This window comes from Gobio gobio (genome assembly GCF_949357685.1).
Source record: "Gobio gobio genome assembly, chromosome: 3".
Classification (NCBI taxonomy): Eukaryota; Metazoa; Chordata; class Actinopteri; order Cypriniformes; family Gobionidae; genus Gobio; species Gobio gobio.
In genome coordinates this window covers 54,654,253-54,674,109 of record NC_137099.1, presented here as the reverse complement: position 1 = coordinate 54,674,109, position 19,857 = coordinate 54,654,253, and the positions used below count along the sequence as shown (strand labels likewise).

Sequence of the window (19,857 nt, the reverse complement as noted above, 5' to 3'; positions counted from 1 at the left end):
TCAGGCCATTGGGTCAGTTAAGCACGCACAGCGTTTTAAATTGGGTTCCCATATGCAATACAAGAGACCTCTCGAAAGGGAACGTACTCGGTTACTCACGTTACCTCGGTTCCCTGAGAGAGGGAACGAGTATTGCGTAATGCGCCGTGCTTGTGCTTCTCAGGGTATCGCTTCAGTCGATTTTTAACCTGATTTCCTATGGCAAAACATGGTCTTTTATAGCCTCAGATATGCTAATTCTAGAGACCTTGTTCGGCGGGAATTCTAGCGACCCCTATTGGTTCGCTCTCTCTGCCGCCTCGCCATAGGTTCATGCAGTTCCCACTGCACAGCCAATCAGCGCGCAGCTCACGCTGGTCTATCGGCTGTGCAGCGGTACTGCGTTTTACATAGACACTTTATGGAATAAAGTTTTTGCTTCATATTCTCGAGAAAAGGAGTTTTTCCCATACGCAATACTCGTTCCCTCTCTCAGGGAACCGAGGTTACGTGAGTAACCGAGTACGTTTTACTGCAATATAACTGCAGTACTGCTGAAGTAATACTGCAGTAATACTGCAGTACTGCTGAAGTAATACTGCAGTAATACTACAATAATACTGCAATATAAATGAAAGCTTTAGCATAAGTTCTGCCAGGAAGACTTAATTGTCACGTCACTTCAACTTTTTATCTATCCAATCACATCACAGTTCGCAGATGCTGACGCTCCAATTCAGTTGACGATCCGGACGTTCCGTAGCGGTCGATCGCTGGTCCTATTTTGGAGTTAGTGGTGTGCATACAGTGGCGTTCTAAGTCCATGTCAGCCTACCATGCTGTTCGCTGGGCTGCCGCGGCAACAGACGCGAGTGTCTTCACTAACAAGTTTTGTTAGAAAGAACATACATTTTGCTCTCCTTTCTTTCTGGCCAGCAAATTCTCAATGACTCTCTGATTAAAGTCAGTCATCTCAGTAGTGTCATGACGTTGCATTGTTCAGTTAGATATTTGAGGTCTATTACCCCGTTGTTGTCCACAAAACTTCAGTAACAACACTTTGAAATAAAAGACAGGGAAAGCAATAAAGGGCATCGCTAACAACACATCCAGTCAGCCACCTAACTTACGTTTCTTATAACAAGCGCAGGTGCAGCTGCGTCCTGGCACTGGCCTGCTGCTGGATTGTAAATCGCGTTGGTCCGGTTCGGGATCTTCCAACGAACGCCTTGTGAAAGAATTTGATTTAACTGCTGCTATCTCTACGAAACTGATCATCCTAAAGGTTTTGGCGGAGCCGGAGTGACTGTGTCGCCGGTGTACTTTCGCTTTAGTGGTCAAGAACGGAAAGTTGAATGACAGGTGACGAGAACCAATCAGATTGGATAAAATAACATGCATCCAATTCTGATTCGCCAGGGACGCAACGACCTGCGTCCGGAGGAGGATATTTTAAGAACCAATTAGAGACCAGATTCAGGTCACATGCTGCCCGTATATTTTTAGACTCAAATAGACGTCCATTTGTCCGGCGTCCATGAAACGCATGAAACATATTGAAGAGCATATAAAATAGTTAACCCATCAAAGCCAGTTTTTTAAATGCTGAGGCTCTTACTAACAGCCAGCACATCGTATGAGTAAACTATTTTATTTTATTCACTTTTATATCATTTTGTATACATGTATATTTCTGGAATTTTGATTGGGGTGGCGCCCCAACGCCCTCTATTGACCAGCCGCCACTGGTGCTTTTGTCTTCACTTTACTTCAGTTAATTTGACTCTATTTGTGTTTTATTCAGCTACTGATATCTGGATACCTCTTCTATTTCTAGAACTTAGAATTTAGTGTTACGTCCCACTCGGTCCTTCCGTGCTAGGACGCCAGGGCTACAATTATGAATAAAACAAATGTGTATCTCGCTTGTACTCTCAGCACCATATGTCGGGTAAGGTTTGCATACAAAACAAGGTTTGACTGGATATTCGATAGCAGCACTAATTTAATTCCGTACTCAATCCGACCCGTTTACATAAAGATTGCATCGTACAGCATCTAAATCGCAGCACGGGAACTCAATTATTCAAATCTTTTTGAATACAGTGAGCAGAGTGTACTCCTTTTATAAACGCATGAAACTGTCAAATGCTTCAGTTCAGATAAACTCCTATACCAGTGGAAACTACTGTGGTCAATCTGACTACACCGAATCATGAATCTATCGCATGTTCTACTCTTCATTGGTCAAACGTATGCACTAAGGGCAGAATTAGCCAGTGAACAAGCTCTGAACCATCAATCTGATTGCGTGTTTTGTGTTATGTTAACTCCTCCAATTGGGCATTGCATTTAAGTGCTCAACAGACATTTACATTGACATTTATGCATTTGGCGGACGCTTTTGTCCAGGGCCTTGAATTGCATTCAGGGTCGACATTTGGCAGTTTTTCGGGTCTTGCTTTTCCTGGGAATTGAGCCTCGGCTTGGCGTTGCTGGTGCCTCGCTCTACTGTTTGAGCTGCAGTAAAGACAGGTCTGTGATCGGCTACACTCGCATTGTAAACAGCAACGTATTTAATTCTATCATGACTAACAAATATACAGGGGAGTAAATATAGTGTTGACTGACACAGTCTGCACATGCGTATTGATTCCTGGCTGCACCGCAAATGACGAGCTCTCTCGCAGTGAGCTTTTTCTCTTCACTAAAGCTGGCACACAGGTGTGCTTATAGTCATTGTGTTTCGTTGCTCTTCAGACCGTGATCCTGATGCCACCCTGTGGGATCTCAGTGCATTAATGGCAGGCGTACGTTAATCCGACACATGAGGACTTGTCCAGAGTTTTACATCAACCCATTCACTTAGCAAAATTATTTAGGCAATTTTATCATGGCGTCGGTGATCATGTCAAACTAACTATCAAAGACATCAGATTTTATTCCAGGGTCAGAGGAATTATTAGGATTGCGATACTTGTCTCATACTGTCAAACGTGGCCAAAATCACACAGTATTATCCTGGTTTAGGTTTTCAAATGATGAATCTCGCATTGATCTCTTTCATAGTTTCGGTAGCTGTGTCGGGTCCCATATAGCTAGTTATGGTTTTATTAGCTAGTAAAGCTTAACCATATAAAACATTCTTTTCCTTTTGCAAGGGCATCGTCCGGTGTTCTCAATCACATGCGCATGTTATGTATTTGTCATGCTGTTCTGGTTTATTTTCTTTTGGGGGTTCTCTCAGCAGGTTTGACGGTTAGATGGTGTTCTATCAAGCTGTGAGCGGGAGCTACGCCCAGGGGTTAAGAATCCTCCTAACTGCAGATGGAAAGAAATGGTCTTCAACTCCCCTGTGCATGGGCCATTCTTTCAGATTAGTGTTGCTATGAACATAGCACAATGCACGGAGTTAGCATCCTCTACCAAGGTCTCCCCTATCAAGAAGCATCTGAATGCGGGATTCCATGATGGTCAGGATGGTTTTCTTCAGCAATGCTCAACCATCAGGCACGTTCAGTAAACTCTCCCATAATTCCAAAGGTAAAACTAAGATTACCTACTTGTCTTAACAAACATCAGGTAAGTTCAAAGCTTTTAATTTAACTCCTAACACTTGAATCGTAAAGGTCGCTCTTCCACTTACACCTATATTCTGCTAGAAGCAGTGTTTTATCAGCCCTTTTCGGCTTCAAGTGTCCAGGGAAATTCTCTTTAGAAACTAATCAGTTTGATCCTACTCTCTGTCTTTCATATTCTGATCTTGACTTCTCACTCAATTTCTTTACTCTTTTACTTAAGCATCCTAGAATGACTCTAAAGGTTCTGGTATCACATTAACAATTTCTAAGATGAAGAATAATTTCTGTCCCTTCAATTCCATGGTTATATATCTTCGTCCTAAGACTCCTAACCACTCCCCCCCTATTTATTTTAATCTAATGGAGCACCTCTCTCTAAGGCTGATTTCAGACCCTCTTTTATACTGACCTTAAAAGCTGCAGTTTACCTCCTTCTCTTCGTATCGGACTTCCTAAAGCTACGACCGCGGAATTTCAAGCTACTGGGAAGATGGTGTTCTTCTAACATTTGAGTCTTTATATAAGACCGATTCAAAAGCATCCTTGAAACTCAGCAAGCTCTCCAGTAAGGGTTCAGGTAAATCCCTATGCAACTACTGGTGGTGGTGTTCCTGCCAATTCGGCTCTTTACATTATGATAGCACGGTCTTTCTACTATATCAAAAGATGGCTGTGGTCCATGTGTCCTATCAAAAGATGGTCTGTGGCCATGTGTCCTATCAAAAGTTGGCCTGTGGCCCATGTTTCCTATCAATAGATGTCCGTACGTCATGGTAGCTGTGAATCTCGCATCAGGAACTACGATGGCCAGTGGTTTCGCATCTTAACCCAAAATAGTACATGGTCTAAAATGTAAGTAAATCCCTATGCTTGATGATGTGAATGTGTATTAAAAACAAACTTACGTATGTTGTCCAGCAGACCGTGTGGCCCTGCGGCCTTGTCTCTGTGGTCTAGCAGACCGTGTGGCCCTGCGGCCTTGTCTCTGTGGTCTAGCAGACCGTGTGGCCCTGCGGCCTTGTCTCTGTGGTCTAGCAGACCGTGTGGCCCTGCGGCCTTGTCTCTGTGGTCTAGCAGACCGTGTGGCCCTGCGGCCTTGTCTCTGTGGTCTAGCAGACCGTGTGGCCCTGCGGCCTTGTCTCTGTGGTCTAGCAAACCGTGTGGCCCTGCGGTCTAGCAGACCGTGTGGCCCTGCGGCCTTGTCTCTGTGGTCTAGCAGACCGTGTGGCCCTGCGGCCTTGTCTCTGTGGTCTAGCAGACCGTGTGGCCCTGCGGCCTTGTCTCTGTGGTCTAGCAAACCGTGTGGCCCTGCGGTCTAGCAGACCGTGTGGCCCTGCGGCCTTGTCTCTGTGGTCTAGCAGACCGCGCGGCCCTGCGGCCTTGTCTCTGTGGTCTAGCAGACCGTGTGGCCCTGCGGCCTTGTCTTTGATGTCTAGCAGACCGTGTGACCCTGTGGCCTTGTCTCTGTGGTCTAGCAGACCGCGCGGCCCTGCGACCTTGTCTCCGTGGTCTAGCAGACCGTGTGGCCCTGCGGCCTTGTCTTTGTGGTCTAGCAGACCGTGTGGCCCTGCGGCCTTGTCTCTGTGGTCTAGCAGACCGTGTGGCCCTGAGGCCTTGTCTCTGTGGTCTAGCAGACCGTGTGGCCCTGCGGCCTTGTCTCTGTGGTCTAGCAGACCGTGTGGCCCTGCGGCCTTGTCTCTGTGGTCTAGCAGACCGTGTGGCCCTGCGGCCTTGTCTCTGTGGTCTAGCAGACCGTGTGGCCCTGTGGCCTTGTCTCTGTGGTCTAGCAGACCGTGTGGCCCTGCGGCCTTGTCTTTGTGGTCTAGCAGACCGCGCGGCCCTGCGACCTTGTCTCCGTGGTCTAGCAGACCGTGTGGCCCTGCGACCTTGTCTCCGTGGTCTAGCAGACCGTGTGGCCCTGTGGCCTTGTCTCCGTGGTCTAGCAGACCGTGTGGCCCTGCGACCTTGTCTCTGTGGTCTAGCAGACCGTGTGGCCCTGCGGCCTTGTCTCTGTGGTCTAGCAGACCGTGTGGCCCTGCGGCCTTGTCTCTGTCGTCTAGCAGAACGTGTGGCCCTGCGGCCTTGTCTCTGTGGTCTAGCAGACCGCGCGGCCCTGCGACCTTGTCTCCGTGGTCTAGCAGACCGTGTGGCCCTGCGACCTTGTCTCTGTGGTCTAGCAGACCGTGTGGCCCTGCGGCCTTGTCTCTGTGGTCTAGCAGACCGTGTGGCCCTGCGGCCTTGTCTCTGTGGTCTAGCAGACCGTGTGGCCCTGCGGCCTTGTCTCTGTGGTCTAGCAGACCTCCGCGGCCCTGCGGCCTTGTCTCTGTGGTCTAGCAGACCGTGTGGCCCTGCGGCCTTGTCTCTGTGGTCTAGCAGACCGTGTGGCCCTGCGGCCTTGTCTCTGTGGTTTATACATGTGCTTTAAATAAAAAAAAAAATAAAAAAAATAATTGGCCAAATGTTTACATTTATGCTGCAGCAGATATTAATTGCTCATGTGTAGTACTCATTTATTTTAGCCATCAGCAGGTGGCGTTCCATGTCCACGCTTAACACGTTAACTCTTGTTCTTCTTTTTTGTAGGAACTCCAGGACAAAAGACCGGTAGGTCTACTTTATTTACCGTTTTTGGGGGATAGGATAGGCTCCGTCCGGGTGGAAGCATTCTTCCACCTAATTTTTGGGGGTCGGCTGCGCCTCTGCCTTCGTCTTCAGGCAGGATATGCAGAGTCCGGACCCTCAGATTGCGAGCTACGGACGGGGCCTATGCCAAATTACTTTATTGCTTGCTGGGTTGTTAATAAATGGATAATTGTCACAGTATTTATTCTCCCGAGTCTTTCTGGTAGAAATGAAAGCTTTAGCATAAGTTCTGCCAGGAAGACTTAATTGTCACGTCACTTCAACTTTTTATCTATCCAATCACATTCTAATACTTGGGTATAAAAGATCGGTAACTACTCATGTCTGAGTTCGCAGATGCTGACGCTCCAATTCACTGCCATCCTCCCCACCATCTCCAAGTCAAATCCTTCCCTACATCCACCCCACCACCACCACCAGGATGGTCCCTTCCATACCTCACGGGGGGTCGGCTGCGCCTCTGCCTTCGTCTTCAGGCAGGATATGCAGAGTCCGGACCCTCAGATTGCGAGCTACGGACGGGGCCTATGCCAAATTACTTTATTGCTTGCTGGGTTGTTAATAAATGGATAATTGTCACAGTATTTATTCTCCCGAGTCTTTCTGGCAGAACTGCAGTACTACTGAAGTAATACTACAATAATACTGCAATATAACTGCAGTACTGCTGAAGTAATACTGCAGTAATACTACAATAATACTGCAATATAACTGCAATACATAATACAACTAAAGCACAATTACAATACTACCAAAGTGCAATAAAATAAAATGCTGTACAATACCATTAAAATACAACCAGAATATCCAGAACAAGTTTTATTTTCACACATCTGCAATAGAACAAATTACGGTACAAAACGACAGTGAATGTCTCAGACAGCAATGCGACAATAAATGTGATTTTTACTTTTTTATTTTTAAACTTCAAATAACAGACTTAGAGTTAGACATTGTATTTAAAGTGTTTATTTACAAATCATACAATCATGCATATATCTTGTCATATTATTCAGGGAGGGTGCTTTTTTAAGAGCTTATCCTCATCATTATCCCACGTGGTTCTTATAACTGCCTGTATCTCAGATGTGGAAACACTATTTAGGATGTAGTCTGGAAAAACAAAGAAACAAAAATAATTAGATAAACTCTCAAGTTTCAGTTACACTTCACCACAGGCATATAGTGTGTTTAATATTAATCTTGAATTTTGGAAAGTTTTCATAATATTTCCAATGAATTTCTTACGCTATATTGGTGAGCATTATCAAATCACAAATATGCTTTGAACACTCCAGGTAAAAGAAGTTAAAGGGTTAGTTCAGCCAAAAAATAGAATTCAGTCAGCAATTCCTCACCCTCGTGTCGTTCCAAACCCGTAAGACTTTCGTTCATCTTCGGAACATGAATGAAGATCTTTTGATGAAATCTGAGAGCTTTCTGTCACTCCACTGACAGTCTGTGTAATTTGCATAATGACACGCATTTCTGGAAAAATAAAAAGCAGAGAGACACAATCATGTTTAAATACTGTACAGCGCCCTCTCACACAAAAATTGGCTTTTCTTATACTTTCTGACTTTTAATTCACAAATCTAACCTTAAATAAAAATGTAATATTATTGGAATAAAGTATATGGAATACATGTTCCACAGTTATTGTCCCCCTTCATTTATTACTTTGTGTAACTTATAACCTTTCACATAAGTAAGGGCAAATCCATGGCTAGGCATTACATTTTAATGAACAAGATGGAGGTAAAGAACCACCCGACATGAAGCGGGTTGCTTCTGTGAAGTGCACTAAAATTGTGAAATAGACACGCAGCTGTTAAAGATAAAAAAGTTAAATTAAAGTGGTCCTTAATGTTTGTGGAGCACACTTTGACTGGAAGGGTAAAACTAACAGTTAATTTTCTTTTTTTGGCTATGGGCCATTAGATCTAGCATTCTGCACATTTTTAAAAAAATCTCCATATTACTAGAGATAACTAACTTCCAACGGTCAGCGGTACGTAAGTGGACTTACGCTAAAAGAGTGACCCCTGACGCGATTTACAGAAGCACCACAAGCTATTACACCTCTCACGGATAGTACTGGGTAACAAACTTAAAATCCCTCTTCTCTCATATCGAATTCCTCCACCATTTCCCTTTAAAAGTTCTCGTTATAGACTAATGCCGCATTCACGTGCTATCGGAAATGTGATAATTCCCACTTCTGAAGTCGTGATTACGAGCTCATCGCATTCAAATTTTGAAATGGGAGGGCGTTCATGTGCAATTTTTACCTAGGAAACTCGTATTTACGACAATTCCAAGAGCACGTGAAGGCAGCATAATTCATGACCTGTGTTTTGTTTTGCTCTATCCTTTGCGTGTGTTCGTCAATACGCATGCGTCAAGGATTACTCTTTCGCTGTAAGTTGACTTGCGTACCGCTGACCGCCGGAAGCTAGTTATTTTAGTCTATAAAGTTTTAAATATGGATATTTTTCTTACAAAAACCACTTTGCTTCAGAAGGCCTTTATTAACCCCCGGAGCCGTGTGGAGCAGTTATATGATGGATAGATGCACTTTTATGCCAATACCATTATAAAGCTTGGAAGAGCCAAGACTTTTTTTTAATAGAACTCTGATTGTATTCGTCTGAAAGAAGAATGGCATACACACCTAGGATGAGCTGAGGAAATCATCATTCAATTTTTTGGGTGAACTAACCCTTTAAGACTTTGTTGCTTAGAAATATGTTTCTGTGTGAGAGTGACTGTGTGTGTGTGTGTGTGTGTGTGTGTGTTACAGGAAAGGCAGCACATTGATTTAGAATGGAGATTAAACTGACTGTAACTATCTGTGCATTCATTGTTTTAATGCACACCTTTCAGTCAATCAGAATCCAGTATACAAACAGACTATGGTATAATATACCCATGAAGAAGAGAGTCCACAAGCAAACTGTTGAGAACTGATGTCAAGTACTGAGAATAATTGTTGTGGTATAACTAGATTTCATTACCTTTCCAGCAGCGCTAATAATTGTAAATCTTCTTTTAGGTCTTTGATTTAATTTTTTAAATCCTCGATCTCTTCTAACATGGCTTAGGAGACAGAAGACTTTGTACACTTGATTCCTCCAGCATTCCCACAGGTCTTGGTTCCTGAAGTACAATATTAGTTATTATGCATTCTAAACTATAAAGATAATGGTTTATAAAAGATAAAATAAATAAAGTTGCCTACTGCTCTCACCATTATTTGAGTGCAGCTTTGTTTCACTCCAGCTATGATCTTCTGTTGAATTACATTTTTGGTCTTCTTTTTGTTGTTGTTGTTGTTACCAGTGCATTTTTCTGAAAATAGCAATCACACAATAAATAGTATTCCTGTAAAACATCCTTTTCTGCACATTAATGTCAAACTATTGAACATAAATGCTTGTGTACAGTGCTGCGAAAAAAAAGTTCTGATTTAGTCTATTTTTGTGTATATACAATATGATCAGATATTCCAAAGATATTTAACATAAAACAAAGGCAACCCTTACGAAAATGAACCAAATAAAACCAACACACAAAAAAAAAACATGGTTATTATAGTCAAACCAGGGTAACCACAAATTAACCATGGCTTTACTGCTCTAACCATATAATTTGTGGTAAAACTGTGGTTATATAAATGGTAATCAATTAGCCCAAAAAACCATGGTTACTACACTTTTACTATAATAAAACGTCTCGGTTACGTATGGTAACCCTCGTTCCCTGAAGGAGGGAACGGAGACGTACGTCGGACGTACCGACGAATTGGGATCACTTCTGGGAGCCCCTATCAGCTTCGAGCTATCTAGAACCGGCCAATGAACAATTGGCGTGCGAGATTTGCATCTCGCGCTCCGCCCCGCGCCGCGGGTATAAACAGGAAGCGAGAGCGAATGCATGCTGTTTTTCACTTTGGAGCCAAATGTAGTGGCTCAACCTGCAGTGATGGTACAGCAACTGTGGCGACGGGACGTACGTCTCCGTTCCCTCCTTCAGGGAACGAGGGTTACCATACGTAACCGAGACGTTCCCATTCAGTCGGTCACGTTCGACGTACGTCGGACGTACCGACGAATTGGGATCCCTATGGAAAACGCCATAGTTACTACCACTTCCAGCGCCCAGCGATGAGCCCCTCAGACCCCGATCTGATGCGGGCGGGAAAGTTCACGCAGGGAGAGTCCAAGCTGCTGTTCCGCAAGACCCATTCAGCTGACTGTATTGGATAACGCTGGGAAGCGTGCCTGTGAAGCCACATCATGCCCAGAGGGAGTTAACATGTGGAGAATACACGTATGGGCTGGCCGTGGGCAGCACAACATACAGAAGTCCCAGGGGTGGCCCCAGCCAATTAGTGGAGGGGGACAACACGTACCTGGGACGGCAGAGGAGACTCTGCCGAGGGAAAGACGCGGGCTCGCCGTAGGGAGCCGTACCGTGGAAGAATACACATATGGGACCGCCGTGGGGGTCACTACATATGGAACCCAGCCTAACACAAGTTCCACCAATGCATACGAGTGTTAGACCTGGCGTCGAACGCTCCGCCACGTCCGACTGCCGCGGGTTGTGGAGGACTCAACAGGGAACTCGACTGGAGCAAAATAAGCGCACGCATCCGTCTACCATAGGGGAGGGAATGGCGCAGCAAGCCGACACTAGAACAGGCACTTCGGTGTTACTGACTATGGGAAGTGAGCACACAGGAAGATACCGGCTCTACACGGAGGCTATAGAATCTAGCGAACATGTTAGGTGTCGCCCAGCCAGCAGGTCTACAAATATCTGTCAGTGTGGCACCACGAGCCAGCGGCCAGGAAGAAGCGAGACCCCTAGTGGAGTGGGCTCTTAACCCGAGCGGGCAGGGCACGTCTTGGGACTGATAAGCCAAGAAGATGGCATCCACTATCCAGTGGGCCATCCTCTGCTTGGAGACAGCCTTTCCCTTCTGCTGTCCTCCGCAACAGACGAAGAGCTGCTCTGAGGTCCTGAAGCTTTGCGTTCTGTCCACGTAAGTCCGGAGAGCACGGACGGGACAGAGAAAAGCTAGGGCTGGGTGTGCCTCCTCCGAAGGCAGCGCTTGCAGGCTCACCACTTGGTCCCGGAAGGGAGTAGTGGGAACCTTGGGCACATATCCAGGCCGGGGTCTCATGATCACATGAGAGTTACCGGGCCTGAATTCCAGGCACGATTCGTCGACCGAAAATGCCTGCAGGTCCCCTACCCTCTTGATGGAGGCCAACGCAGTCAGGAGTATTGTCTTTAACGACAGAACTTTCAACTCAGCTGACTGCAGAGGCTCAAAGGGTTCTCTCTGTAGTGCAGTTAGCACCAGAGTTAAGTCCCAAGAGGGTATGGACGGAGGACGAGGCGGATTTAATCTCCTCGCTCCCCTAAGGAACCTGACGACCAGATCGTGCTTACCTAGAGATTTTCCATCTACAAGCTCATGATTAGCGGCGATAGCGGCAACATAGACTTTGAGGGTGGAGGGAGACAGCCTTCGCTCCAACCCATCTTGTAGAAAGGTAAGCACAGATCCGATCGAACACCTTCGGGGGTCTTCTCGGCGAGAAGAGCACCAATCGACGAACAGGTTCCACTTCAACGCATAGAGGCGCCTTGTAGAGGGGGCTCTAGCGGAAGTAATGGTGTCAACTACCGCTTGCGGTAGGACACCTAGAACCTCCGCGTCCCGTCCAGGGACCAGACATGGAGTTTCCAGAGGTCTGGACGCGGGTGCCATAGGGTGCCCCGTCTCTGAGTCGGGAGGTCCTGCCTCAGAGGAATAGGCCAGGGAGGTGCTGTTGCAAGGAGCACTAGTTCCGGGAACCAAGTCCGGTTGGGCCAATACGGAGCGACCAACAGGACCTGCTCCTCTTCCTCCCTGACTTTGCACAGTGTCTGCGCAAGAAGGCTCACTGGGGGAAACGCATACTTGCGTTCTTCCCGGGGCCAGCTGTGGGCCAGGGCATCCGACCCGAGGGTCCCCTCGGTCAAGGAATAAAACCACCGACAGTGGGTCGTCTCTGGGGAGGCAAACAGGTCTACCTGTGCGGCCCCGAAACGACTCCAGATTAGCTGGACCGCCTGGGGATGGAGTCGCCATTCTCCCGGAAGCACCTGCTGACGTGACAGCTCGTCGGCCGCACGATTGAGCAGGCTCGGAATATGAACGGCACCAAAACGACCTCAGATGCTTCTGACTCCATAAGAGGAGATGGCGGGCGAGTTGCGACATGCGACGGGAGCTTAGACCACCCTGTTTGTTGATGTACGCTACGGCTGCAGTGTTGTCCGTCCGGACCAGAACGTGCTTGCCTCTGAGCGGCACTTTGAAGCGGCTGAGTGCAAGACGAACTGCTAACAACTCGAGGCAATTGATATGCCATTGCAGTTGAGGCCCCGTCCACAGACCCGAAACTGCAAGCCCGTTGTACGTGGCACCCCAGCCCGTGGATGAGGCATCCGTGGAGACAACGGAGTGCCTGGACACTTGTTCTAGGGGAACTCCCGCCCGGAGAAACAAAGGGTCCAGCCACGGGCCGAAGGTTTGGCGGTACCTCGGAGTTACTTGGACACGGAGGGATCCGCTGTGCCACGCCCATCTCGGGACTTGATCATGTAGCCAGCGTTGAAGCGGTCTCATATGAAGCAATCCGAGCGCCGTTACTGCGGCTGCGGATGCCATATACCCCAGGAGCCTCTGAAAATGTTTCAGTGGTACCGCTGTCCTGCCTTTGAACGAATTCAAGCAGTTCAACAATGACTGGACGCGCTCCTCGGTGAGGCGCGCTGTCATGGCGACCGAGTCTATCTCCATACCGAGAAAAGAGATCCTCTGTGTGGGACAGAGTTTGCTCTTCTCCCAGTTGACCCGAAGTCCCAACTGGCTGAGGTGACTGAGCACCTTGTCCCTGTGTTCGCACAACTGCTCTCGCGACTGGGCAAGGATCAGCCAGTCGTCGAGGTAGTTGAGAATGCGAACGCCATGCTCTCTCATGGGAGCAATGGCCGCCTCCGCAACCTTCGTAAAGACGCGGGGCGACAGGGACAGGCCGAAGGGTAAGACGCGGTACTGATATGAAAAAAAAAAGAAAAAAAAAAAAAAAACCTGACTGACAAAAAAGGTGCCGTCCACGACCTCGTGAGCTCCTCATATACCTCCGGGAAGAAAGGTGTCGGGGCGGGACGCTGAGAACCAGCGCGACCCGCCCCGAGGAACCAATCGTCCAACCTAGAGGGTTCGGGACACGGTGGAGGGTTCCACACGAGCCCAACCCTTTCGGCGGCCCGGGCAAGCATAGCAGCCATCTCGGGGTCCGGGGCAGACGTTGCCACTCTCCCAGAGGGAGGCAGTACAACTGACCCTTCATCCTCCGAGGACTCAAACTCCCCCTCCGATGCAGCGATCGACATCCGTTCGTCCGCTGGAGCTCCAAAAGTCACCACTGGTCTCCCGTGGGAGGGTCCAGCGGTTTCTCTCGGAGGCTCTAACGGCTGCGGAGCTGAGGGATTAGGGGCCTGCGGAGGTTCGCTCGGCGGGTTTGCCCTAAACGTAATCCTCAGATCACCCTGGCCATCCAAAGAAGTGGGTTAGGGGTAGAACTAGTTTGTGGGATGGGTAAGGGGACTCCCCCAGCCCGGAGGTAGGAGAGTCTCGATCTTAGCCCCGAGATAGTCATGTTCCCGCAGTGGGAACATGAACTATCCACAAACGCCGCCTCAGCGTGCTGTGTGCCCAAACACGTGAGACAGCGATTGTGACCGTCAGCAGGGGACAGGGAACGACCGCATCCAGAAACGCACGGGTGGTATGACATCTTTAAAAAGACGCAGCGTCACCCGTGAAGCTCTTTTTGTGAGGAAACGCTCTGTGCTGAAGCACTCAGGGGGAAACGCGACAGCGCACGGGATTGTGTGCAGCCCGTGCCTGTACTCAGCAGGAAAAACGCCCAACCAGACCAACAGTGCTGTTGCTGTGAAAACAGCAGTTTTTCTCTGCTTGCAGAGGCAGCCGATGAGTCAGCGCGGATCCCGCTGAAGTCTCCTGGAATCTCCGGTTCTTTGATGTTGTCTTGCTGATAGCAGCGATATACTCAAAATATATGAGAGTCGTCTTCATCTGCCGTTTGGCTCCGAAGTGAATGACAGCGTGCATTCGCTCTCATTTCCTGTTTATACCCGCGGCGCGGAGCGCGAGATGCAAATCTCGCACGGCAATTGTTCATTGGCTGGTTCTAGATAGCTCGAAGCTGATAGGGGCTCCCAGAAGTGATCCCAATTCGTCGGTACGTCCGACGTACGTCGAACGTGACCGACTGAATGGGAACCATGGTTAATTTTTCCGTGTTTAAGTGCTATAATGTGTATTATGTGTATTTGACAGTTTAAACACAGCAAAAAAATGTAAACGAGAAGTTACTCACGAGGCTTGATATCTGACAGCCAGTTTTTGTGTGTGCTCAGAAAACGGTCCATTATCTGTGAGAGTCATCGCGATATTGATGATAATCACAAGCAGATGGGGGCCGCGTGCACACAGCAGTTAATTTGCATTTAAAGGCACATGCACGAAAACAGCCTGTTCTTGACTGTAGTCTGAAATGAGTATTTATAACATGGATTTATAAATGATCTGTGAGGTCTTTTAAGCTGAAACTTCACAGACACATTCTGGGGACACCTGGAACTTAAATTACATCTTGTAAAAATAAGCAAAATAGGTCCCTTTTAAGTCAAGTCACTATTATTTATAGCACTTTAAACAATACATATTGTTGTTTTACAGTGATAAAAATGAGAATAATAATGCCAACAGAATTGTTGTGAAGCAGCTCCAACTTGCCTGATGAACGTTTCTTCCAGAAAACGTTTCTCCGTACTGCTTGCGAATCAGGGTTGGCAGGTTACAAAACTCGTCCAATTGCTACTCAAAACTAGCCCAATTGTGTTTTGCTTTCCGGGAGATAAATCTGTATTTTTTGGTGGGTAAGATCCAGCCACGTGATGGGCTATTTATCTATGTGGTTGAATGTCCCTTAGGTCACCTAAGGGACATTCAACCACATAGATAAATAGCCCATCACTTTTGTCACAAAAGTGGCTACATGTTGCACAATACAGCATAACTGCAGTACAGTGTAGTATGATTGGAAGGCCTATGAAGACTTCAGATGCAAAAAAAAACGTCTGATATTTTTCTTTTAAGATTAAATTTTTTATAAGACTCCTATAGGTTAACATTTTTTAATTGAATGGCAACTAAAAGTACATCATTGCCATTTAAGTGATATTACTGAACATAAACATAGGAGCCCAATAAAAAAAGCTCAATTAAAAATAAAACGGACATTTGCATCGAAGTCTTCGTATACATTACAGTGCATCACTGTACTGCAGTTATATTGCATCTAAACTTCATTATACTACAAATCTACAGTTGTACTTCATTGTACTGCAGTTACTCCTTTGTATTGCAATGTTACTGCAGTTTTACTTCAATGTACTGCAGTTATACTACTTTGTACTGCAGTTTTACTTCAATGTACTGCAGTTATTTTTTTGTAAGGCTGACAAGTCACAAGACGGAAGAGTCTGGATAGCAAACACTAAAAAGTATGACACTTTTCTTCGATGGTAGTACATAATGCAAGTCACTGTTTCAAGTGATGGAGAGAACATCTGCACACTATAACGTTACTTTTAAAACAAATAGAAAAAGTTAAAACTTGCCGTGACCGATGGTAGGGTCAGGAAGATAACCAAGATGAGTCCGACACCCGCAGTCATGTGCCGTTTCTCAATACCAAGTTGGCGAACTTCTGACTTACGTCCTTGGTAGTTCAGACTTGCAAGTTCGACTCGGGAGAACGAACTCCAGAGGACGGGAGGAATCGCCATCAATCGTCAATTGTGAACGTCCTCAGTTGCTGCCCAAGTAACTGTTACTGTTCTAATTCAAAGTTCACATCTAGCCAAGTCCAGTTCAAATCCCCGGATGTGTCCTTGATCCGCCCCTTTTATCGAGTAATACAATAATACTGCAATATAACTGCAGTACTGCTGAAGTAATACTGCAGTAATACTACAATAATACTGCAATATAACTGCAGTACTGCTGAAGTAATACTGCAGTAATACTACAATAATACTGCAATACATAATACAACTAAAGCACAATTACAATACTACCAAAGTGCAATAAAATAAAATGCTGTACAATACCATTAAAATACAACCAGAATATCCAGAACAAGTTTTATTTTCACACATCTGCAATAGAACAAATTACGGTACAAAACAACAGTGAATGTCTCAAACAGCAATACGACAATAAATGTGATTTTTACTTTTTTATTTTTAAACTTCAAATAACAGACTTAGAGTTAGACATTGTATTTAAAGTGTTTATTTACAAATCATACAATCATGCATATATCTTGTCATATTATTCAGGGAGGGTGCTTTTTTAAGAGCTTATCCTCATCATTATCCCACGTGGTTCTTATAACTGCCTGTATTAGAGGGCTGCATTGGGATTGAGTCCCGCCGGGTCCCGCGGGACCCAACGCAAATCTCGCGGGAGCAGGCGGTTTGAATTTTGCTGCGGGCGGGAATTAGCCTGGTTTTACCAGACTCTCGTACATTTCATTTGTACATAGAGTCTGGCCACTCTCCATTGACAAGCGTTTACTTCCTTGAAGGCGGGTTCTCTGTTGAAGTTTAAAACTATTGGATCTGCCAAGAGTCACTCTGGATCTGCCTAACCAATCGCTAACGTTTGGTCGTGACGTATGTCACGCGCCGTTCGCTTTTGATTCTCACGTTAACTGAGCACACCACCTCAGTATCAGTGATAAAACCTCGTGCATTCGGATTGTTATTTATTCACGGTGGAGAGGAGAGTTTTGTGATCGGAACGCGCTGCTCTCGTGGTGCATATCTCGTGCAATCAATAACATGATTGTATGCTGTCAATAAAATGTCATGTGCTTAGTATGATAAGAATAAATGCTGCCTTGAATAACAGCCCAATTCAAATGTTTACGTGCTTTTATTTTATTTTTTGAGCGGTGGTGAAATATTTTGCTCTTGTAAACACTTGCCAGTATTTAAAGAAATACAAGTCTAGAAATGCAAATTACAGCTCACGCAACCGTACAGTGCTCTGAGAGGGTCTATAAAGGATATAAACAGTGAGTTTTGAAGTGATATATTCTTGAAAACTCAGAGATGTGGATTCGGAGAGCAATTACATTACCACACGACCTTGGTGTTTGTCAAAAGTCGATAATTCAGCCTGGGTTTTTCTCGCGGGTGGTGGGAGATGGACGGCTTCAGCAACTCCTTCACCACTAACGGAGCGAGCTGGAAAAGACTTTTCCCGGACCACAACATCAGTAGTACAGCAGTGTTTGTTCTTGCTCCGTGTAACGGGAGTTCGTTTGTTCAGGGAAGAAGGAGGCGGGAACCGGCGAACGTTTAACAACTTTTAATCAAATAATAAACACAAAATGAAAGTAAAAGCGGCAGCCCCTCACGGACGACTGCCGCGCACAAACATTACAAAACCCAACTTAAAATCCAGGCCTAGTCCTCTCTCGTCCTTCACCGGTGTCGCTCGTCCTTATATGCCTCCGTGCTCCCTCATGAGAGGACTCGAGACCGGTGTGTCTCAATCACGCACACCGCTCTCGCTCGCTCGTCCACCTCGCCACACTCTTAACTTCTGGACATTCGTCAGCGCTGCCACACACTCGCATCTTTCACCGCCGCCATTACTGAACTACAACTCAAACTAGCGCATGACATCAACGTCATCGCTCTCAGCCACTCCCTCTGTTCGCTGATTGGACCGGTAAAAAATTGTTCGGGGGAAAACCTAAGCATACACCGCAGTCCCAGACGTAGTACTGAAGGAAAATGAAAATTGAGCGGAAGTACGTAGGAGGGCGGAGCCAGGCTAGGCGGGAATGGGCGGCTAAAAAAAACACAGCGGGAATCGGCGGGATAGGGAGGTTGCCTAACGACATGATGGAGAAGATGTCAATAGATGATGTAGAAAAGAACCTCAAACGAGGTATTTACAGCACAAAAGCTAAGCAAGGAAAGTCTGACATTTGGAGAAGTTTCTCAATTGTTTTGGTAGGCAAAATCATGCGGTATAACGTTATATGTATCCACATATTGCGCAGCTGGCAAATACATAGCTACTGATCATACCTCACCAAAACCGCTCAGCACTCCCTGCAGGTCAAGTTGACTGTTTTGTGTTTTTGACAAACAATACATAGAAGTTTAGTGAGTGGAAATGGATTGTTTCTAAATGTCCGTTTGCTATTTTGTGTTCACATTACGTTCTGTTGAAGCATGTTTTCTCAGGTTTCCTTTCAGTCGGTCACGTTCAACGTACGCCGGAACTGACCGACGAATTGGGATCTGTTTTTTGTTTCTCAATGTGTTTTTCTGTTTTCTGTTTTGCAAAGCAGTCTATTTTATGTGCAAAGTTTTTGATAAAAACGAAATTATATTTGAATGTATTTGTCTTTTTTTTTTTTTTTTACATGCAGGCCAGGGTAACGAAACAAACAACCCCATCAATCTCTTTAATAATATCAGTACAAATACGTGTTTTTTTTTCCTGCGGGACGGGAGAAGACACAAAATCAATGCATCTCTATTATTGTGCGGGAATAAATTCTCAGAGTTTTGCGGGAGCGGGCGGGAGTGGACATACATATTGCGGGAGCGGGCGGGAGTGTAACACATACGTTGTGGGAGCGGGCGGTAATGGTCAGAAAATCGGCGGGTGCGGGATGAAGAAAACAGTCCCGCGCAGGGCTCTAGCCTGTATCTCAGATGTGGAAACAATATTTAGGATGTAGTCTGGAAAAACAAAGAAACAAAAATAATTAGATAAACTCTCAAGTTTCAGTTACACTTCACCACAGGCATATAGTGTGTTTAATATTAATCTTGAATTTTGGAAAGTATTCATAATATTTCCAATGAATTTCTTACGCTATATTGGTGAGCATTATCAAATCACAAATATGCTTTGAACACTCCAGGTAAAAGAAGTTAAAGGGTTAGTTCAGCCAAAAAATAGAATTCAGTCAGCAATTCCTCACCCTCGTGTCGTTCCAAACCCGTAAGACTTTCGTTCATCTTCAGAACATGAATGAAGATCTTTTGATGAAATCTGAGAGCTTTCTGTCACTCCACTGACAGTCTGTGTAATGTGCACAATGACACGCATTTCTGGAAAAATAAAAAGCAGAGAGACACAATCATCTTCTTAACCCGCACCGGATCGTGGGCGGGGCGGTTGACGGAAGTGGGCGTGTGTGTACTTTTATTTACTTTTGTTTTACACAAAATATTCAATCAACTATCACAAACTGTGCATCATTTGAAAGCTAAAACACTCAAGATTCATGTTCTGAACTTGTTTTTGCAATAAATACACCAAAGAGGAAAGGGTTAAATGAACCGCTAAAGGACCGGCCATGTAAACATTAGCATAATGTTAGCGGTACTCATCTTTCATCTCCTGCCGTTCAGATCAGATCGGACGAATCCAATAAACCCCCGCATACATGTCCGTGTAAGA

General features: G+C 45.8%; 1 protein-coding gene across 1 annotated transcript in view; it reads right to left on the bottom strand.

The window, feature by feature from the left end:
• The window catches only part of LOC307123553 (beta-galactosidase-like), a 37,230-nt gene extending 20,869 nt beyond the window's left edge, over positions 1–16,361 (bottom strand). Inside the window, exon 1 of the mRNA XM_079812112.1 lies at positions 15,978–16,361. Coding sequence (XP_079668238.1) covers positions 15,978–16,145 — 168 coding nt within the window. The 5' untranslated portion in view covers positions 16,146–16,361. The remainder of the gene's footprint in view (positions 1–15,977) is intronic.
• Positions 16,362–19,857: the final 3,496 nt, after the last annotated feature.